Below are 24,053 nucleotides of genomic sequence, written 5' to 3' on the forward strand. Positions count from 1 at the left end.
AGGGATACTCTTGATCCTAGCTGTGCATTATGCCTCCTTTTTCCCTGAACAGAACCTCAATTTTTCTTGTCATCCTTACTCCCACCTGCCTTGCTTGCCATTCACTCTAACAGGAACATTCATGCTCTGAACTCCTCATCACACCTTTAAAAAAAATCCCTCTTTTTGGACGTTCCTTTGCCCACAAACAACCTGCTCCAATCAAGTTCCTGCCTTGCACCAAAGTTGGCCTTGCTCCAATTCAGAATTGTCACTGTGGGCATACCCTGTCTTTATCAATAGCTAATTTAATCTTATACATTTACACCATGTGCCTTTTTTTTTGTAAGCCAGCATCCGCAATTCTTTGTTTCCATTGATTTCAATCTGCGATGTTTTTAAAGTGATGCAGCCAATAACTACAATAAAATCCCTTTCTAAATTTAGATTGATTGATAAAATTTCTACAATGTGCATTTGTATGGGAGGTTGACTGGGGTTATAGCAACTTGAGACAATACTCATATGGACAATGTCCCAAACAATATCTATCCAATACAATTCTCTGATATGAAAAAATAAATATTGAGCTTAATCACTTCTGAAGTAAATATTGATAACATTAAAATCCAATTTATTCAGAAATTGCTTTATCGGACACTAAATCTAAATATCAAAAAGGGGTAGTGAAAGCAGTGAAAGCAGTTATTGATAATACAACAAGAATTGTTCACGTATACTTTAATTACATTAGTCATCATTACATTACATCCAGGTGCCTGGTGCTAATTAGCCATTTTTAAACCTCTGTGCAAGTAGAAAATTACAATCATTTGAGGATAAAATCTAGCTGAAATTGCTCAAACTTTTTTTGAGAACAGAAGATATTTAGCATGTGCTGAAAATACTTCCAGGATTACAATAATTTTTTCACATTATTTAATATCAGCGGTAATGTGCAGAATAATGAAATTAATATTTGTATTAGAAATAACTGTTGTTTGAGCAGCAAGAGATGACCAAGATCCTTACTGATTAGGCTCGCATAGATTATTTGCGTGTTCTTCCACTGCATAAGGATCACTAACTATTTGGCTGGCCAGTGTGCTCGTAATAATGTTATTTAATACGGCCACCTATGCATGAAACAAAAACGTAGACATCATTAATAACTTTAGTTTAGTTTAAAGATACAGCGCGTATACAGGCCCTTCATCCCACTGAGTCCGCACCAACCAGCGATCCCCGCACATTAACACATGCCTACATACACTAGGGACAATTTATACTTATACCAAATATACAAACCTAAGTCAATTCACCTACAAACCCAGGGCCAGATTTAGATGAAGAGAGGCCCTAAGCTGTTCCACTTGTGAGGCCCCCTCTGCGTTGGTTTTCAGCGCTGGCGGCGAGGCAGCGACCGGACAGCCATGGCGGCCAAATCTCCCACAATTCAAAGTGAGGGAGAAAGTGCCCAGCGCCGACCAGTTGCCGTTGCAGTGCGCATGCGCAGGGCGGCCGATGATGTGCTGGCCGTGGTTGTGCGCATGTACAGGGGGGAGGACGTGCAGGCCACAGCAATGCGCATGTGCAAGGGACCTGCCGTGCCGGCGGATGAGGAGCGCGCGGAGCCCGGCGGCCCGGACACGGATAGCGGGGGGAGATGGAGAGAGAGAGATCGAGAGGGGGGCCCACCCAAAGTTGAACGGTAGGTGTCCTGCCTTGGCCGGAGGCCCCCCTAGTCCTCGAGGCCCTAAACTTAAACTTGTCTAGCTTATAGGTAAATCCGGCCCTGTACAAACCTGTACGTCTTTGGAGAGTGGGAGGAAACTGAAGATCTCGAATAAAACGCACGTGGTCATGCGGAGAACTTACAAACTCCGTACAGACAGTACCCATAGTCGAGATCGAACCTGGGTCTCCGGTGCTGCAAGCGCTGTAAGGCAGCAACTCTACCGCTGCGCCACCGCCACAAATTACTACCTGTCCTGAACATTTCCAGCATTTTCTGTTTTTATTTGATTTATAGCACCTGCAGACGTTTGCTTTTGTGAGCACATATTATTCTGAGAGTAATATTAAGCACTTGGGTGATCCATAATATGAAAAAGGAAAAACAGACATTTTCAAGCATGTGCAAACTTGCTTGAACACGAAGCAACACTGAGCTTTTTGAGCCTGCTACTTTAATTCTCCATCCCACCCTGACCTGTCAGTCTGTGGCTTCATGTCTGTATTAATGAGTGCTAATACAAACTGGAGGAACAGCTTCTTATCTTCTATCCAATCACATTACACCCTTCCAGATTAATATTGAATTCTACAACTTCAGATCATTTCAGTTCTGTCTGTATCAATTTGGCTCTGCATTTCGCAGCTCTTACATTTTTTGCTATGTTCTCGTTCTCTAATTCAAATACACAGTTATAAGTAACATTAGTTCTCTAAGTTCGCTACATTCATTAACTATTCTGCAAAAAAGAGCAATACGTATTATTCACAATGTCAGGTATCTGGATCACACTAATCCATTATTCTTACAGTCAAAATTATTAAAATTAGCAGATTTGGTTGCATTTAAAACAGCACAGATAATGTTTAGGGCCAAAAATAAAAACTTACCTGGAAATATACAAAAATTATTCAATGAGCGAGTGGGGGGTTATAATTTAAGAAGAATATTTAATTTTAAGGTACAAAGAGTCCGCATGACCAGAAAAACTTTTTGCATTTCGGTCTGTGGAGTAGGATTGTGGAACAGTTTGAATGTGGAGTTAAAGCAATGTCCAAACATGAACCAGTTCAAAATGACATACAAAAAACTTTTTTACACCAGGTACAGGGATGAAGGGGATGGTTGACAAACAGGGGTTGGTGTTTGTTTATTATTTTGTTTATTATTTATTTATGTTTTTTGGTTACTTCATACATATTACTTGTAAGTGTATATCAGTTGTATGTATATATATGTTTGTATGCATCTCTAAAAATTGTCTGGGGTATTATTATTATTAATTAATTAATTATTAAATATGGAAGAAGGGTTTAGGGAGAAGGGGTGAGATTAAATAAGTTATTCTTCTTCTCACTCCTTTTCGAGCTTGTAAAGAAAAAGTGTTGGACATTTAAATTTTGCTTTATGCTTTTCATTGCTTTGCAAATATTGCCTGGATTGTCCAATTGTTTGACTATTTCGATTTTGTTGTTGTTATTTATTCCTATTTATGTCTTTACTTGTTCGGAACAAATAAACAAATAAATAAATAAATAAGATAAACAGTTATTAATGTTCAAAACAGAATAGTAAAATTACTGAATCCAACAGAGAGTGAAGAAGAATTTTTATATTCTACATAAGGTGCAATCCTAAATCAGAACTTACGGTATCTTCGTGTGGAGGCATCTTATCAAGCTGATATACAGTGACTTGTCCATCGCTGTCCCCAACAAGAATGCAGTCTGTGTTTTTAGCAAAGAGCATTGTGGTCAAACTTAATTCCTCATTGGCTGGGCAGATAATAATAGGGTCCAATCTACAAAATAATACAAAATATTTTGAGTATTTACTTTGGTATGTTGTGCCTACAGCAAAATAGGTTCAGAATTAACATTGAGATCTGTTGTTTCAGTCTAAACCAAACAATGTTAAATTAAATCTCTGTCCAAACCATAACTAAAGTTTGAACCACCTGGTTAGCCTTACATTGAGGCATGGGATTCACAACCCTTTAAAGCTGCATACACAAGTCGGATCTGGCCACGAATAACAACTGCAGTTCAGAATAATTTGATTGCTATCATTCATTTTTGGTTGTTCTGAGAACAATATCATAGAATATATTGCATACTGCATACTATCATATAACATACTAGGCAGCAATAAAAACAGAAACCACTGTAAATATTCACATTGATCAAACAACAACAATGGAGAAAGGAATATGATCAATCTTTCAGATTGATAACCTTCCATCAGAATTACAATATACTGGGTGCATGTCCGAATGAGTACCTCTGGTCTGTATGAATGTAAGAGTGCTCACCCTGACTCCGATTAGTTAGGATTCTTCACCAGTAGCACCAGTAACACTACCACCTCAAATAAGCTCTGAACTACACAGACTATTATTGTTATTATTGAACGATTATTGCTTGTTATGTGTACGTATGTGTGTGTGTATAGAAAACACACACTGAACTTTTTTTTCTCATTTTCTCATTAATGGGCGGCATGGTGACGCATCGGTAGAGTTGTTGCCTTGCAGCGCTAGCAGCGGCGGAGACCCGGGTTCGATCCCGACTACGAATGCTGTCTGTAAAGCTCTTGTACGTTCTCCGCGTGACCACGTGGGTTTTCTCCAAGATCTTCAGTTTCCACCCATACTCCCAAGGTGTACAGCTATGTAGGTAAATTGGCTTGGTATAAGTGTAGATAATGTTAACGTGCGGGGATTGCTGCTCGGCGGATCGACGAGCCTGATTCCGCGCAATATCTCTAAAACTAAAAATCTAAAACTAAATTTATGATATAGTTTACAGTGTACTACGTTTACTTATTCTGTTGTGCTGATGCAAGTAAGAATTTCATTGTTTTATCTGGGGCATATGACAATAAAACACTCTTAACTCTTGACTCTCTTTCTCTAGTTGATGTACCTGAAATCCCAGATTCTTTATCACTATCCACTCATTAGTGGCTCAGATTACTGATATGACAGTGCCAAATGAACCTTATGCCAGCGAGAATACGTTGACTGGAGAATACTGTTTAGGTTCAAAAAGCAAAAACGCATGGTGTGCATTGGATGATTACTCTTCCGCACGATAGAGATTTGCCCAGCAGCTGCCACACTTCTAGCTGCTTCTTCTTCTTGCGTATGGCGTGCACAGCCTAAAGTTGTAGGACAACTTGTTCTATTTGATCTTATTTGATTGTGAACACCAGGTTGATTGCATTCGTCGAAACAGGGCGGACCATGTGAAGGTGGCAATCTCCCACCCCTTCTAGCTGCTTATCTAGCAATAATTATAGCTATAGCTAATGTTCCTTTGGTTGTTCTTAGTACAGATCAGATTCAAAAATCAAAAAACAATAAGCATCTGGTCTATGGATATTGGTAACAATATCAGGTGTTATGAACTAGGTTATTGGGAACACTAATACTCTAAGATTAACAACTTACTCTCTATAATATTTAAAGAGGGAAAATACCCACATGCTGATGGAGAGGTCCCAGATTTCCATTCTGTCCTCATTCACTGCTCCAAACACAGTAGCTGACTTTGGTGACCACATGATATCATGCACAGCCTTCGTAATAGTGGAAGAAAAGCGTAGAACTGGTTGTACTATTTCCTGACTCCATAAATGAATGGACCAATCAGCAGAGCAGCTTAGAAAAGTATCATGAGAAAACGGTGACCATGTTACTTTATACACAGGACCCTGGAAAGAAAACATAAAAAGGAAAGGCATTTGCTGGTTGTGAAAAATGACTACGAACTTTAACATAAAGATAACATCGGGGAATCAAGAACCAGGGATAGGTCTATGGTGAGAGGAGAAAGATATAGTAGGAACCTGAGGGGCATCTTTTTCACACAAAGGGTGCTGGGTATATGGAACGAGCTGCCAGAGGAGGTAGTTGTGGCAGGTACTATAACAACATTTAAAATACACTGGACAGGTGCATGGCTAGCAAAGGTTCACAATGATATGGGCCATGTGTAGGCAAATGGATAATAGTGTTGATGGGGCATCTTGGTCGACATGGACAAGGTGGGCCAAAGGGCATGTTTTTGTGCTGTATGACTCGAAAGTAATGATTTGGCTGCACACACTGATCTTTAACCTCCAGCTAATTTCTCTATTTTCACTGTGTTGAAAACAATATCCATAGACTTCAAAAGTGATCTTGTTTTTCAGACTTAAAACTGTAAAGCATTTTACCACTCCTTTTCGCCTTCATCAGGAACCATTCTACTGGTCTGCTCATCCATCCCTATCCACCCCTCTTCAACCTCTAGCACTTCTCTACAACTGCAAGAGATGTACCACTTGTTCCTATACATCCTCCCTCACCACCTCCCACATGAGGCCAAGATTCATGTGCACCTCCTTCAACCTTGTCTCTAACAGTCAATGCTCTCGATGTGGCCTCTGCTGCATCACTGAGACCAAATGCAGACTCAGCTACAAATTTGCAAAGCACGTGTGCACTGGGCCAACCTAAGCTCCCTGCTGCAAGCCATTTCAAATGCCTTTCCCATCTCCTCACTTGTCCATCCTCAGCCATCCCCCCGCCATACTCTTCCTGCTCCCTATTACCCATTTTTGTCCCCCCCCTGTTCCATGCACCTACTTCCCACATATTTCACCCACTGGATCCTGCTCCCCCATTAGGTTTCACCACTGGCACCCTTACTCATCAAGAATCTTAAAAATATCCATTGACCTGGCGTCCACAGCCATATGTGGCAAGGAATTCCACAGACTCACCAGCCTCACACTAAAGAGGGTGGATGAGGTCATACAGAGAGATTATAGGGAGTAATTTCATAATCAGCTTTGCTTTCAATAGTACCACCCACTTTAGTATTATCTGCAAAAATACGAATAATGCCTTCACTCTCATCCAAATCATTGATATAAACCACAAACAGCAATTGGCCCACCACCAATCCCCGAGTTACAGACCTCCAGCACCAAAACAACCTTTCACCATCACCCTATAGCTGGTAGTTGGCAAACACAGGAGAGAGTTTTTTTTTTACATGCAGATTGTTGTACAAAGGCCAGAAATGAAAAGACAGGTGTGAGCCCTGGAGTTGAAGCTGGCCCGGACACTGGGCTTGGGGATGAGCAAGGGAGGGGGAGGAGATTACTGCTGCCGCCAGCACCACAATCACGAACAGCACCAGCAGCTCCACCGGGCGCCCGGCCTTCCATGGCCGGCAGGAGCCCATCCGCAGACTCTCTCCGACCGGGATGACTCCACCAGCAGCGACTCCGAGTTGCCCGTCTTCGAGCAGGGCCGGCGGCTGCCCATCTTCAGCAGGATCTCGGTGTCGGACTGAGGGGAGGGGGGTGAAGGTGGAGGGCTGCCGGCCAACCCGGCAGGACAGGCAGAGCCGAGCTGGAGCCAGCGGCTGCAGCGCTGGCTGCAAGTCCACGGCCGCCGCGCCAGCCCAGGGCCACCCCAGACACCTCCGGACAGGGACGGGACACAGGGGAGGGCACAGGGACGGCACAGCAGCAACTCAAGAGCACCAGCAGCAACGGAGAGCTGAACCCGACCCCGACCACGAAATGCAAGCCTGCACACAATGAAGAAATACCGTTGCCGAGACTGTTTATAGCTAGTGACCCATGACCTGGGCATGCGCAGTCGGAATACCGAACTCGCTTATTGGCTGGAATCTTTGAGGACATATTCAACCTCTCATCACTGATTCCTTGATACAGTTAATTTTGTATTTTGAGTGCCACATACCTTGTGGACTCCATATGTTTCCAAGAACTGCTCATTATAGGAACATGAGCATTTATGAATATAGCCTTCTTCTGTTCCAGCCAAGTAAATATTAGTTTCCTGCCACAAATCAGAGCATCCGTTTCAAAGGCAACATATTGAAGTAGAATATACAATAATTAAGCTAGCAAAATTGGGTTAATATTGAGACAGAATGATTTAATTATGATTTTGAAGTGATTTATTCTTAAACATTTTCCTGAAAGCAATCTTGGTTGATTGTCAGTTTGTTATCAGCAGGCCCCCAAAAAGTTGTAAAGGAGCTAACACAGCAATTTTGAAAAAACACTCTCCTTCCTAGAAAGGCACAACTAAACTTCCCCATCAATGTGATGAGATTATTAATGATATGCAGCACTGTGTTGGCAGATAAAGCTCTGCATATAATACATTTTTGGGACTGAAAAATGATTGTTGGCATAAACTGTAGCTTTGGATGGCTTTAATTTATTACTTACCCTTAATATGACTCCTAAACTAATGGAAATAATTTCCCTTCATCTAACTTATTACTTATGTTCAATAACTTGAACTTTGATGAAAAGCACTTTAAACTTACAAATTTTAGGCTTCAGAATTCTAGTTTATGTCTGTTCATTTCAAATACACCGAATGTGTAGGGGTGAGAACTGGCATTCGATACTCTCAAGGACAATTAGCACAAGTGAATAAAGGCATTCCGTGACATTGCTATCACTGAATCACTTGTCATCAACATGAGGGGCCGGGCCTCGCCATAGACCCGAAACTCAACTGATTCAACCACATAAATACTGAAGCTTTTCACTGTATTCCGGTACATATGACAATATTAATAAACCTAAACCTATCCTTCACAGACAGTGCAGCTCTATCAATGCTCAAGAAGCTTCACACTACCCAGGACAACATGGCCCGCTTGACTAGCATGCCATCAACCACGCTAAATATTTATTTCTTCCTTCATTTTTTACCACCAGTGCATGTTGTAAACAATCTACAAAACATACTGCATTTACTCACCTATTCTGCACAGAGAGCAACTCCAAAATCCACCATCTACCACATAGGAGAAAAGCAGACAAGGGAAGATCACCGCCCAGCGTTCGCCTCAATCCGAAAAATGAAGATATAAAATCCAAAACTCAACTTGTGCAAATGGTAGTCTGCTGCCAAACTGTGCCTACAGTCCATATTATTATGTGTTATTTTCTTCTATGAGATGGAGGGAAGAATGTTATTATTGTTACGTGTGAATTGGCTGCTTCTGGTCAAGTAGCTGGAAGTGTACATAAAGCCTATGATGTGTGTGCCAGAGTAGTTGTAAATCAATACCATGCTGAAGCACTGATTGATACTGATTGTTGTTGGGAGAATGATGGGATCATAGAGCAAGGACCAATATGAGTTTTATGGTGGATATGATTGGCTGTAAACTTTCAGCAATGGGATCAAAACCTGAAGGTATCTTTAAATGCATTAATCAATCTGACTACCTCCTACCATCATCTCTATATATCTGTTCTGAGAGGCTTCCATGATCTCTCCACCGTATTCCACTGTGGGTGTCAAGACATTAGACATCTGCTACCATGTCTGTGATGCTATTCCTGTTCACGGTTCACCATAAACTGCAAAGTGATATCCCGCATCAGCGGCATTAATTGGTTATCTTCTCTTTGAGAGATGCAGGTATGATTTAATTAAAATGTTAGTTTCAGTATCAGAGGTTCGTAATTAATTAAACATACAGTTGGGTGGAACGCAAAACACATTCCTGGCGCTTGGCGAGATATGGATGCTTCACTCTTCTTATCTTTATCCATCGCCACTTTTTTAGATGTCTGTACACCTGTTCGTTTTATCCTCATTAAATCTGTAGTGTAAATTAAATGTTACATTATGAAAAATCTTGGATTTGCATTCCTGTGAGTACATTGTATGTGAGAATAAGGGGTGGCACAGACAGTTGATAGAGTTGCTGCCTTACAGATAGAAACATAGGCTTGATCCTGACCATGGCTACTGTCCGTGTGGAGTTTACACATTCTCCCTGTGACTGCATGGGTTTCCTCCGGGAGTTCCGGTTTCCTCCCACATTCAAAAGATGTTCATGTTTGCAGCATAATTGGCCTTTGGAAATTGCCCCTATTGTGTAGGGCATGGATGTGATAATGGGATAACATAGAACTAGTGGCCGGCGTGGACTCGGTGGGCCAAAGGGCCTGCTTCTACGCCGTATCTCTAAAACCAAATAAACAAACAAACAAATAAATATAAAATGAAGTGCAATGAATTATACATTGAAGATAGACAAAAAATGCTGGAGAAACTCAGCGGGTGAGGCAGCATCTATGAAGAGAAGGAATAGGCGATGTTTCGGGTTGAGACCTTTCTTCAGTATATACATTGAAGATGTTTATTTTAAAGGGAATGTAACTTTTGCATTTGATGTTGCAATACTAGAGCTGTTCTGTTGTACCTTGTTAATTTCTTAAATGTGGCAAAATAAACCGTAATTAATGGCTTCTTGCTATCTCTATACTATACGATTGGATTCTTGGCTTACCTGAAGATTCCAGTCCTTTTGCAAGTGTCCATTTGGCAATCCTGCCATCAGCAGCAATGGAGATTAATGTCCCTTCCTTTTCATCCCCTTTGGAATTTCTGTCCTGTTCAGTCCACTTCAGTTGCCAGACTGGGCCGATGTGCTTATTCATATCATTACTGCAAATGAAAAAGATAGACATTTTGTAAGGTCCCCAATTAAAAAATAATATTTCTTTTATGAGAATGTGCTCAAAAGCAACTATCAAGATCTTGCTGGCACACATCACCATCCACAATCACATCTTGTGGTCACCTTTTTTCATACCTATCAAGTCTACATAAGCAGGGCTGCCAACTCTCACGCATTCAGCGTGAGAATCACACATTCAGCGTGAGAACACGCATTCAGCGTGAGCTCAAATCACGCATTTCGCCAAATTCTCACGATCTCATGCTGATCACAAATTTCTCACGCTCTGTTGTGGGAAATTCTGTGAGCAACGAAAATTTCAAAACTCATATCAACTGCATGGGCCGCGGGTGTTGGAGAGCCGGGGCTGAGGGAGGGATGGAAGCAGAAGCAGTGGCGGAGGCAGATGCGGACAGGGAGCCAGGGCTGGCGAGTGTTTGCCTGGCTGGCGAGTGTTTCCCGGGCTGGCGAGTGGCTCGCTACAGCTCTGGCCATGGAGCAGCCTCAGTGCAAGAGTCCCGGGCCCATAGGAGGCGTCGGAAGCGTTGCTCCGCGGCCGAGTCTCTGCCGAATTCGCCCAAGTGACCGGCATGGATCACGCTGCGGCTCAATGCATCCTGGAGGACAACCAGTGGCTCTGGAAGTAAGTACCAAGCACTGGGTAGAAACGGTGGAAGGTAGTGGCCTTCAAATGTGGGTGGTTGGTGGAAGCATCCTGCTTGCCTGCTAGATTTTCACTTACTGTAACTGCAGGAAAAATGTTCCCGATGTTGGAGGAGTTCAGAACCAGGGGTCACAGTTTAAGAATAAAGGGTAGGCCAGTTAGGACTGAGATGAGGACCAATTTTCTTCACTCAGAGAGTTGTGAATCTGCGGAATTCTCTGCCACAAAGGCAGTGGAGACCAATTCACTGGATGTTTTCATGAGAGAGTTACATTTAGCTCTTGGGCTAGCGAAATCAAGGGATATGGGGAAAAAACAGGAAAGAGGTACTGATTTTAGATGAACAGCCATGAACATATTGAATGGCAGTGCTGGCTCGAAGCGCCAAATGGCCTATTCCTGCACCTATTTTCTAAATGGCAATAAAACTCGACCACTTGATTTTGAGGTATAATGTAGTCATAGAGTGATACAGTGTGAAAACAGGCCCTTCGGCGCAACTTGCCCACACCCGCCAACATGTCCCAGCTACACTACCTGTTTATGGTCCATTTCCGTCCAAACCTGTCCTATCCATGTATCAGTCCAACTGTTTCTTAAATGTTGGGATAGTCCCTGCCTCAACTACCTCCTCTGGCAGCTTGTTCCATACACACACCACCCTTTGTGTGGAAAAAGTTACCCCTTAAAAAGTTACCTCTTAAAAATACTTCAAACAAAAACCATTGAAATCATACTTCTACAATGCACTAAAACATACATCAAATTTCAAAAGTCCCTACCCCACTCAGTTGCTCCACTCCCTCGCCGGGTACCCCCAAGGCCAGTGATCAGTGAGCTATCAGCCTGGCCCCTGGTTCAGACAGAGAACACTGCCAGATGTGAGCGGGGAACTGAGGCCAGTTGTCCGTGATGTCTGAATCCCAATGATCAGCGCTTCGTGTTTCGGAGTTGGCTAATGTTATTGATTTGTAATTAGTCTGATTTGTAATTAGTTGACAAAACCTTAATTTATTAATCTGGAATATCCAGGGGGATGGGATAAGTGTAATATTAAAATGACATGCAAGGTGTCAGACTGTCTGTCACAACATACAGCCCCGATATCCCATTATTTCCTCCAGTTAAATATTGGGAAGGTAGCACTATTGTCATTTGCCACTCAACTATTATGTTTGTTTATCTCACTGACTATTTCTAAACTTCCCCCCCCCCCCTCCCCAAAATTCCTTTGACAGGCTGAATAGAAATGTCCACAAACTCGTTGTTTTATTAATTGAACACGTAGATGAACATCCTCAAGGAGTGTAATCAGATGGAAACTGATTCAGATGTGATGTTTAAGATCTTGTTCAAAGAAGGGGCATATTTTAAAGGAGTGACAGAGATACTTGCAGGGGAATGTGTGAGGAGTTTATTATTTGTCTTTAGTTTTAACTTGAACCAGGACATCTGAAGATTCAAAGTTTAATATAGTAATTGTGCTGATACTGACTCCAACCAACCACGTAATGAATATCATCCATCCCAGAGGTTTTATTTTTCTAATGCCATTTAAACTTCACTTGAATTTCAATTACATCAATGTAAAAGTAAATGGGAATGAGAAGCATTGGAACAAAATTTGCACTCAGTACATATTATCTAATATAATAATGTATGCATGTTGGTAAGTGCAATCAAAACAAATATTTTTTTATCATTGTTGTGTTATGAATACCACAGAAAATATTATGTACTCTCAAGATCACATTTAATAGAATAATATTGCTTAAATATATAGTTATTGGACTTTGCATTTCGGAATAGTCCCAGCTGAGCGGATCAAAATACTGAAAATATTGGGGGTGAAAATGACTTCAGGACAGTTTGTTAGGAAAATGAAGGAAATGGTAACAGAATACTTATACAGCTGAGTGAGTATAAATTTATGGATGAGAAATTGAGTTCAACCAAATGATGACTTCTTTGACAAAGTAACTAGCATGTTAGATAAAAAGGATGCCAATGGATGTAGCAAATTTTGTTATACAAAATTTGGCCTGTGAAGTGCCCCACAAAAGATTACCGCATTAGATAAGCACCTGTGGACTTGAACATAATAGGTTAAGTCCAGGGGGACAGATATGGGGATTTATGTGTGGGCCAAATATATTGTCAGTGCAGAGGGGGTCGGAGCAAGGCCAAGTGTGCATCCAGAGTCAAGGTCTGGAATAGTACTAGGTGTGCAGTCAAAGCCCCCCCCCACCACCACCACCACCACCTATCCACCCCGCATAGATTCACACCCCCCCCCCTCCCGACCCTATTGTGCTGGAAATGTCTTCAGAGCTAACATTGACTATGTTTGATAACGGAATGCAATCAAATATGTTTTAATTCCCAATGTTATTATTTGTTTTAATCCACAAAGATTGATTCATTAAATTGTGAACACGTGAAACATTAAAACCGCAGTGTTCGATTGTCACTGACACGTTATTACAGAATTCATTTTAATGGCAAATCAATGCTCTTAATATGGAGTATCAGTACTGTAGTTATTTAATGAGCAACATTCACAACTATACGTTGGATTTATTCAGGTTTTACTTCTACAGTCAGTCATATACATCACAAATTTGGTCAGGAGATATTTCAGTTGAAATTTTAACGTTAATTCTGAAGTGGGAATGATGGAAAAAGTGTTTATCAACAACTTTTTCTTTTAAATGGTTCTTACAAACTGGGTATCTTCATTGCCACATACATCTAATCTGAATGTCCGGTAATGTGGCGTCTTGACACCTTTAAATATATTACCAAGCATTTGCTGCATTTATGTCGTTTGGCCATCTCTTGTTAGTTAGTGTAATGTTTAACCTGTCAGATGGGTATAGTCAGTTTTAACAGCTATTATCATAAAATGCCTTTAGAAAATTCCTTGCAACCTGTATATTTTGTTGTGGATAAATTATGTGAGAAGCGAGAGTGTTTCTGTGCCAATAGCAATAACGACCCATGCTATGGCCATGTCATGATAATTTTCGGTCCTTCACAGAAAACATGCTTGCATCAATCTGTAGTGTGCATGGTTGAGCATATATGCTATCAAGGTCCAGGATTTATTGATACAAGTTGATCATACGCTGAATAATCCAACCACATTTTTGTTTGGAAGTGGAAAGAAATAATAAAAATTGCATTAATTGCAATGTGTAAAAAGAGTTGTGATACCGTATTATAATTTTGCTGCATGTCATTGTGGTATATATCATGTCTTGATTGGTGAATATGTTAGTTTCTGACTTTATTTGAAGCAGAAATAATATGTGAATGCTTCATTGAGCATAATTCCGACTGGTAACTACGCACTTCGTCCGAGCACGTGTCATGCAAGCCATTTTAAATGACCACCTAAAATGTCATTTGGCAACCTAAAAAGCTGCCAAGGTTCACTGGCTGGCAACAGGGAAAAAAAGTTAAGCGAGAGCCCTATAAGATCATTCATGTGCTGCACCTGTTGATCAGAGCCTGGCTCTGCTGTGGAACGTAATTAGGAATGTAATTTAGCCTAACCTTATTCATAGCTAATCCAATTTAAAGCATAAATATTGCATTCAAGTGTAAGTTAAAAGACTCGCTACAGTATGCACCAGATTGCACAATTTCAAGCTGAAATATGCAAAAGCTCCGTACCAATGAGAGGGGGACAGTTCTTTTTTGAAATGTTAATGAATCACTCTTAAAATGTTGCTATAATTAAAAAGCAAATTAATTTAAAAGAAAGGAACTCAAAGCCCTACTATTCCTTCTGAAATTAATTGGTTTGAGGGACTGATAGTATTGAAACATGCACCACTAATTATGGCAAAATAAATCAGGAATTTCTATGGTTGGAATGCAGTAATCCAAATATGCTGCCAATTGAACAGGTAAATGCTATTGGTTCCATATTATTGTAGATAATCAGATACAGATTCCATTTTTTGGAAATAATTTATTAGAAGACCATTTTTTGCACAAAAAAAATAAAAGCTGAAATTATCATACAACTGAGAGGCAAAAAAAAATTCAAAAACATAATTTCAGTGTTGTAAAACCAACAGGGCAAATTGTGGCAGTGGCTGAATTGTCAGCATTCATTTGGTCATAGTCAGTCATACAGTGCAGAAACAGGTCTTTCGGCCCAACTTGCCCATATGCCCCATCCACACTAGTCCCACCTGCCTGGTTTTGGCCCATATCCCTCTAAACCTATCCCTTCCATGTACCTCCTCTGGCAGCTTGTTCCACTTACTAGCACCTGACACTGGAAGCAATACAAATATCACTTCCCTGGAGGTTCTGCTTTTTAACCTTTTACTTAACTCCCTATGCTCATATGGCAATACCTCATTCCTTTTCCTAGCTGTGTCATTAGTGTCAACATGCATAACGACTTCAGGCTGCTCACCTTCCCCATTGAGAACGTCACACAGCTGCTTCTAAACATCCTGGACCCTGGCATCTGGGAGGCAACACACCATCCCAGCGTCTCAAATGCTGCCACAGAATCTCCCATCCCCTAACTAAAGAGACTCCTACCACTATGCTCTGCCTGACGTTACCTTTCCCTGCTGAGACGCAGAGCCACGTTCGGTGTCGCTTTCCTGCTTGGCATTGCTGCTCAACCTTGATATATTCCCTCCAACAGCACTCAAAGGTGTCTTGTTTAGAAGAGGGATGACCACAGGGGTCACCAGCACTCCATGTCTATTACCCTTCCTTGTGGTCACCCACCTTCTATCTTCCTGGACCTTGAATGCGACTATCTTGCTGCACATCGTGTCCAAGAAGCTCTCATTCTCAAGAATGGTTCTGATGACATGCAGCTGCAGCTCCAGTTCCTTAATGCCGTCTGTAAGGAGCTGCACTTAAAGACACAATTCCCACAGGTATAGTCATCAGGGACACCAACAGTTTCCATGACTTCCCACATGCAGCAGGAGGAGAATTGTACCAACTTACCTGCCATCACCACTGCAACTGAACTAAGAGAGAGAAATAATTAAAAAAAATCACCTGCACACAAGGGCAGAGCAGACTATCCTCCTCATCCTCCTATCCACCTCAGCTAGCCTCCTTGTCTCAGCCTCCGCACTGTAGACTCGTGCCAATGACCATAATTTGACCTCCACTCACCACTTAATATTCCTGAGCCAAAGACTCACAATTGACCTCATCACAGCACATGATTCATGCACCCAAGACTTACACTTGACCCCAACACAGCACTTCACCTCAGCACAGCCTCTCTCCCGACAAGGCCGTTCCCAATAACTCCGCTACACCTTGCTTTATTTTTATTAGCTGCTCAATTGGCCAATTTTGATGCTCCAACCAATCCACTGGCTTCCTTAATATTTCCTGACTCTCAGGTAAACTGCCCTCAGATGCCTTCACTACTCGCCTCTCACTTTTTAAATTCTCCCGTACTTTTCCAGGACTGTCTCCCACACTTTTCCGAGATATTCCAGCCATCAAGCAGAAGTACTAGGTTTAGGTGGACACACTGTAGTTCAAAAATCCACTGAGTGGCATTTGGCACCTCATCTCTCTACACTCTGTTGCTGGAGCCCAGAAATGCCAGGATCATGTCTCTGATTCCTAAGTAAGTCAGAACTGCATAGTCAGAACTCCAGATCAAATCAATCCAGTAAAATGGGAAATTTGATGCCTGGCAGCACATTGCCATTGTAGATATCTGAAATGTGGGTGCTTTGGGACAGAACCATTGTCTGTGAAAAAGAACTGCTGATGAGCTCATTTTGCAAGTTGCTGGACCAGGCTCCACAATGTCTGGAGTTTTGCAGGATTTGCAGGAAGTTCTGCACCTGTAACCTTTTTATTGACACTCTGTTCGGGGTGTTAAGTGCTTTTTCTTATTTTGCAGAGCAAGGACGCTGAATGCATGCATATAATTGGTTGGGAAGTTTTAGGTTCTTACTTAGTTTCTACTTTGTTTCAGTGTCCCCTCCCCCCCCTAATAGTACGCTCATGGATAGATTCATGGGTGATTATAGGATACATTTTAGCAACCAGTCCCCGCCATCTTGCTCCGCCATCTTGTTCCGCCATCTTGCTTCCGGCCAAAGATCGGATCTTTGTTTCCGCAGCGGGAGAGGGAGTGTGCGGCCCGGGGCTGCGGGAGAGGGAGTGTGCGGCCCGGGGCTGCAGGAGAGGGGGTATGCGGCCCGGGGCAGCGGGAGAGGGGGTATGCGGCCCGGGGCAGCGGGAGAGGGGGTGTGCGGCCCGGGGCTGCGGGAGAGGGAGTGTGGGGCCCGGGGCTGCGGGAGAGGGAGTGTGCGGCCCGGGGCTGCAGGAGAGGGGGTATGCGGCCCGGGGCAGCGGGAGAGGGGGTGTGCGGCCCGGGGCTGCGGGAGAGGGAGTGTGGGGCCCGGGGCTGCGGGAGAGGGAGTGTGGGGCCCGGGGCTGCGGGAGAGGGAGTGTGGGGCCCGGGGCTGCGGGAGAGGGAGTGTGGGGCCCGGGGCTGCGGGAGAGGGAGTGGGGGGGCCCGGGGCTGCGGGAGAGGGAGTGTGGGGCCCGGGGCTGCGGGAGAGGGAGTGTGGGGCCCGGGGCTGCGGGAGAGGGAGTGTGGGGCCCGGGGCTGCGGGAGAGGGAGTGTCGGGCCCGGGGAGAGGGGGTGCGCGGCCCGGGGAGAGGGAGTGAGCGGCCCGGGGCAGCGGGGAGAGGGAGTGAGCGGCCCGGGGCAGCGGGAGAGGGAGTGTGGGGCCCGGGGCAGCGGGAGAGGGAGTAAGCGGCCCGGGGCAGCGGGGAGAGGGGCATAGGAGGGGGGGGAGACATTGTAGTGTGGGAGCAGGCGAGGGAGTGCCGGGGGGGGGGGGGGAGAGAGTTGAGGGGTGGGATAAGGCCTAGTGTGTGTGAAGTTGCGGAGAGGTTTACAATGTTTCTTATTTAATGTCCCTTGTCTAGTCTGAAATAAAGTTCATCATTGCATCAGAAGAAATATAATTGTGTGTGTTATATGATTATATACATTTATATCACATTCATGTATGTGTGTTTATAAACATTTTATTCTTTAAGAAGAATTAACAGAATTATGAACTAACAGAATTATGAATCTAACCCTATATCACACACAAAAACTTCCCCCGCAATGTCAATTACCCTGCGGGTCAGGTCGGGTAGGTTCCGGTTACTACAAAATCAACTCAAACACTGCTTGTGACCCATTTTAAAAGAAATTATTTAAAAAACATTAAAAAAGACAATTACCAGAGTCAAATTTTATTCTTGACAAGAAGTATGAACTGACAGAATTATGAATCTAACCCTATATCACACACACAAACTGTTGCCCCGCAACATTGATTACACTGCGAGTCGGGTCGGGTCGGGTCAGGTAGGCTCCGGTAACTAAAATGGGCGGGGAAAAATGCCCAGGATCCCCTCCGTAGCGTACTACACGTCAGCCCATTGTATTTCGCAGGAGTGGCCTATCTTGCTCTGCTCTAAGATCTTTGGTTGTCTCTTTCTTCTGTACTATTTGTACGAGGCTGGTGTGGGCTTGAGTGAAGAGTTCTCAGTCCGGCCCCGCGGTACCATTTACAAATAAACAAGTGTTTGGATCACAGTGTTTGAATCAGTGCTTGACTGAACCAGAATAGGGAAGGAGTTTTAGAACTGGAATCTACACCACGATAACCAGAATAAGTTAGTGATCTGACCTGCTATCCAGAACCATTCCATTTTCTGTGTTGCGTACGTTATAGATTGCCACAAGTCCATTATAATGGCCGACTGCCAGCAGATTGGGGCTGTCCGCAGAGAAATCCAGCGCTGTAACGCCACTTTCACATTGGTAGATGCGTTCGGGCCACTAATATAAATTAAAATGCACATTTCTTAGGGTCCAAATAATATTACAGGTGCGCCCTGATTTACGATGCTTCAACTTGCGATATTTTGACTTTACGATCGGCAAACGCTCAGCAACGGCAGCGAGTCGCATGTCACTTCCAGTCACGTGATCGCCATATATCGCAATGCGTTTTCGACTTGCGATATTTTCGGTTTACGATGGGTTTACATTCCGATAAACCCATCGTAGGTTGAGGAGCACTTATCACAATCGGAAAAAGATCATTGTTGTACAAGATGTGAAATCATCAGGAATAACAATCAAGAGATGTAAAATAGGCAGCAGGCTTGATCTCAACTTATTTAATGCTGTCATGCAAGGCCAAAACCTGCCTACAGTTTGAGAGTTCAACAAAGCAAAATATGAGTTAGATTTGTGTGCTCTTATAATGGCAGGGACTGTGCTACAGGTAAACACTTTCTGATGAATAGTTGGAGATGCTTTCAGGTTGACAATAATATAAACAAATAAATTCCTGCCCCATACTAAACTAATATGAAAATACATTATCCATGCGAAATACAATTTGAGAAAAAAACTGGAGGAAGTTGCTACTCCTACTTTCTGAAGTTGAGGCTATGATCAGAATAGCTATAATATAATTGTAGCTGGACCATGTGGGGATGTGGCCTCTCTTTCTAACACTTCCCTATTATATTTCAGCCTGCTGAAAATATATTATTACGGTTTGCAAAAGCAAGACTTCGCTTTTACACCATTTAAAAGTAAATTATCGGCAGATGTAAATGGTATCAGGCTGCAACTTTGCTGCAAATCATGATGAAAAATCTGTAGGCCCAACTAAAATGTTGCATTCCATGGAGTTTCATTTGGCTTCAACAACATGCTGCAACTTATTCAACTTACCATGGGATTTTTCAGTGACCAGCAACAAATCAGTCCTCCTCTCTGTTCCTTATATCCAAATGATCCATAGCCGACTGCTAGTAGGTCCTGTATGCCAACAAAACACAATTATCATAAGAATATATACATAAAGTTATAATCCTAAAATTTTACATTACATATAGCTATAGATAAGGACAGCGCTGGTACACAAGTTAAGTTCTAAATGGGACAAGGCCAACTTTGATGGTAAACGGGACATGAGATAGCTCTGGAAAATAAGATTAAGGAGATTCCAAAGAGACTTTATGAGTACTAGACCAAGTGGGACCCGTTGGGTCCCATCCACTCAACGCCTGGTTGCGGGGGGGGGGGGGGGGGGGGGGGGGGCACTGTGGCATCACACACACACACTAATCCCCCCCCTTGATATTATATTAATATTATTCATTCGCTACTTTTCCCCCATCCTCCGCCCTATCCACTCACGCATTGCCCCCAACTGCGCAGGCGTGGCGAGAGAGGAAGGGGGTAGAGAGGGAGGAGGAGAGGGGTAGAGAGGGAGGGGGAGGGGGTAGAGAGGGAGGGGTAGGGTTGTAGAGAGGGAGGGGTGGGGGGGACGTGGGGTCACAGGGGAGGGCTGGTCCCCAAATGCAATACTCCACCACTCAGTGGTCCCAATACTCACCACTTCCTAGAGAGGGAGGGGGGTAGTGAGTGAGTGGTGGTAGAGAGGGAGTGGTAGTAGATGGGGGGGGGGTAGAGAGGGATGGGGGGAAGAGAGGGCAGAGAAGGAGAGAGGGCTGAGAGGGGAGAGGGCAGAGAGGGGAGAGGGCAGAGAGAGAGAGAGGGCACAGATGGGAATATGGCAGAGAGAGAGGGCAGAGAGAGGGAGGGCAGAGAGAGAGAGCAGAGAAGGCAGAGAGCAAGGCAGAGAGAGAGGCATAGAGAGAGGCAGAGAGAGAGAGAGAGAGAGAGGCAGAGCGAGGGAGAGGCAGAGCGAGGGAGAGGCAGAGAGAGGGTGAGGCAGAGAGAGGGTGAGGCAGAGAGAGACAGAGAGGCAGAGAGAGGCAGAGAGAGAAAGAGGCAGAGAGAGAAAGAGGCAGAGAGAGAAAGGCAGAGAGAGAAAGAGGCAGAGAGAGGGAGAGGCAGCGAGAGAGAGGCAGAGAGAGCAGCGCCAGAACCTGGAACTCGGCCTGGTTTTCGTACTCAGCCCAGCCCTGGCTGTAGACTGCAGCCGTTAGCTCGGCCACTGCATGGTCTCCAGTCCAGGCCCCGACTTATCGGCGGCTTATTTTTCGGTGCCGGTCACGGCCCCATCCCAAGCCCTGGGCTCGGCCCTCACTCCAGACTCCAGCCCAGGCCCAGTCGCCTGGCTCGGCCCACGGCAGCAGCCTCCCCACCTGGCCGCAGACGGGCGTCGACGACCCTGACCCCGGCTAGTCCTTGGTTCCACCGGTGGCTTCTTTATCGGCGCCGGTCAACGCATCATCCCAAGCCCCGAGCTTGAAGATGTCCTTGGAGAGCTTGAGTGCCCCTCCCGCACTGAGTGTCCCGTCGTGCCTTGCGAGTCGATTGTGACATCAGTCGGATTTATTTTCTTCGAAATTAGAACTTTGAAAACTTTCATATTTTAATAGTAGGCAGTATTGGCCAGTGGTCCAGGAGGCCGGTTAGGCCACCCCCCGCCCCCGCCAGTGGGGGTTCAGGGGGGCACCTGCATTTTCAATAAATTGAAAATGATTCCCAAGCTTTCTGCTGGTAGTTTACATAACAGAAGCTTAGAATGTTTCTAACACATAACCAGTAAAATAACCTCCAAAATATAACGATTTCATGAAATAAATGACTTCATACAGCTAAAAAAAATCTTTACAAAAAATGTTACCTGAAATGTCTCTTTGCCTAGCACTGTGTGCAAACAGCACAAAAAAAGTGATTTTGGCTGCAGCCATCTTCTGCTTCAGTAAGGGAAGCTGGTCGGTGATTGGCCGCAATTCCCCTTGGAGACTGCATCTGATTGGCCGGCAAATAATCCAGCAGAAAAAATTAAAAAATAGGAAAACAAAAAAATTGCCCAAACTTGAGGACCTGATCTATAGGGAAAGTATTACAACAAAATTTAAAAGATATTTCAACAGGTACATGGATAGGAAAGGTTCAGAGGGATATGAGCTAAACGGGGCCAGTGGGACTAGTGTAGATGGGGCATCTTGGTCAGCATGGCCAGGTTGGGCCCAAGAGCCCGTTCCTGTGCTGTATGATCCTATGACTCTATGAGAGGTTGGGCAGGCTAGGATGCTATTCCTTGGAATGTAGGAGGATGAGGGATGATCTTATAGAGGTGTATAAGATCATGAGGAGAATAGATAGGGTAATTGCACGGTCTTTTGCCTAGAGTGGGGGAATCAAGAACCAGAGGAAATAGCTTTATTGTGAGAAGGGAAAGATTTATTAGGAACCTAAAGGGTCTGTCCCACTTAGGAAACCTCCGACCTCTGGCGACCTTAAGTGACTTTTTATAAAAATCAAGGTCGCGGTGACCTACGACGCCCTACCACCTTCCACGACTATATGTACGATCTCCTATGACTATGTTGAAGACCTCCCTCGACTATGAAGAAGACCTCCTTCGACTATGTTGAAGACTGGCTTCGACCATGTACGTTTTACTCGAGGATGGTCTCTGGCAAATCATTCTGAACCATGCAAGCAAGGCAGGAACTAGTTTGGAGGATGTTAGTAAAAATACAACTACTGCTGTTTGCAGTAGCCCTTTTGCTTCAGCAGCCTTTTAAGAAAAGCAGAAGGGGAAGAGCAAGGGTGAAGAGGAAGCACAAGAAGAGGTCTCAATGGTTGAATGGAGATGATGTGATGGACTATCCCGGTACACCATATGACTGGACGAGAGTGACGCTGGGCTTTGATAAAAGATGGAACTTTAAGCACACATGTGGGGCAGTGGATGGCAAGCATGCCATTCTTGTCCCTGTCCCTGTACCCCTCATTTTCCTTATCGTACAGGATGGCATTCTGCTGGAACCATTCCTCAAGGTCCCCCTCCTGCTGCCTGGTGAAGGTGTAGGGCATAACCTTCCTCCAGCCCTCCCTCACCACCAATGGGGCATCTGCCTCTGATGCTGTGTCAGACACTGGAGAAAGGGCTGCTTTGCCGCCTTCAAATGAGGCAGTGAAGGATGGGGTGGTAGTGGGGACATATACTACCACCCAGGGCTACCTCCTCCTGCACTATCACCTCCTGTAGCATCACCTCCTGCCACTCCTCCTCCTGGGTGGGCAACACCTGCATGGCAGGGTTTTTTGAGGGTTGTGCCCTCCACCTGCGCTGCTGCCTTTTTGGTGCCATCTCCAAAATACTCTCCAGCTATGAATGAACATGCCCTGGAGTGACAGAGGTGACGTGCTGCTGTTTAAATTACCTTTTTTTTTCTACTGACCCCCGGAGCTATTACCTTCGACTAACTTCAACCACCTTCGACTACCTACGACTAGCATCACGACCTACTACGACCGACCTCGACTAGACCTACGACAAAAAAATTATCGATTTTTCCCATGGCGACCTAATTTTAGTCGCGGTCAATTTTTAACATCTTAAAAAATATGCCGCGACCTAGCTGAAGCCTCGACTACGTGGAGACCACTTTCGACCATGAAGGAGAGTGACGAAAACCTCCTACGATCTCGTGGCGAACTATGGGTCGCGGGCAAGGTCGCCAGAGGTCGCGGTAGAGGTCGCCCAATTGGGACAGGGGCTTAAGGAGCAACTGTTTCACATAGAGGGTGGCAGAATGAGCTGCCAGAGGAGACAAGTAATATAACAACATTTAAAAGACATTTGGACAGGTACATGGATAGGAAAGGTTTAGAGGGAGAGGAGAAAATGCGGGCAGGCTGGACTAATGTAGATGGGGCATCTTGGACAAGGTCGGCATGGGCAAGTTGGGTGATGGGCCTGTTACCATGCTGTATGATTCTATGACATTAAGCTGTTATGTTTTTACATAACATGTGCAGTTTCCTGCTTTCTGCCTCCCTCTTTTCCTGACTAGAGCTTATGTTTAATATCCCATGATGTAGGGCATTTTGTTCAGGGGATTTGTCTGTTAATTGTCTATGCTTGCCTTGTGTCAAACCTCTACCATGCTTAATTAAGCAGTTTTGTGGATGTCTAGACACACACTGGAATGATTGAAGTAACAATTTTAATAGATAAAGACTGTTTTAATTTAAGTTTAATTTATTTATGGAAATAATCTGGCGCAGACAACTTTGATCTGTTTTGCCCTAGGGAACATGATCTTTCTTCTCCACTGTTTGATTGGGGCTTCCCAGCTAACAAGGAATGTGGAAGTCCTTCCCAAAATTAGATTGCAGATGTTT

The 24,053-nt window shown here is 44.0% G+C and overlaps 1 protein-coding gene across 2 annotated transcripts in view; it reads right to left on the bottom strand.

The window, feature by feature from the left end:
• Positions 1-703: 703 nt before the first annotated feature.
• The window catches only part of dnai4 (dynein axonemal intermediate chain 4), a 73,793-nt gene continuing 50,443 nt past the window's right edge, over positions 704-24,053 (bottom strand). For both annotated transcript variants that reach the window (XM_033028439.1, XM_033028438.1), the window contains exons 10-17: positions 19,671-19,757; positions 18,610-18,761; positions 10,063-10,220; positions 9,245-9,369; positions 7,476-7,574; positions 5,199-5,428; positions 3,365-3,515; positions 704-1,115 (exon numbers count right to left, since the gene is read on the bottom strand). In XM_033028439.1, the coding sequence (XP_032884330.1) occupies positions 1,008-1,115; positions 3,365-3,515; positions 5,199-5,428; positions 7,476-7,574; positions 9,245-9,369; positions 10,063-10,220; positions 18,610-18,761; positions 19,671-19,757 (1,110 nt within the window). In that variant the 3' untranslated portion in view covers positions 704-1,007. The remainder of the gene's footprint in view (positions 1,116-3,364; positions 3,516-5,198; positions 5,429-7,475; positions 7,575-9,244; positions 9,370-10,062; positions 10,221-18,609; positions 18,762-19,670; positions 19,758-24,053) is intronic.

Source organism: Amblyraja radiata, chromosome 10 (genome assembly GCF_010909765.2).
Source record: "Amblyraja radiata isolate CabotCenter1 chromosome 10, sAmbRad1.1.pri, whole genome shotgun sequence".
NCBI lineage: Eukaryota > Metazoa > Chordata > Chondrichthyes > Rajiformes > Rajidae > Amblyraja > Amblyraja radiata.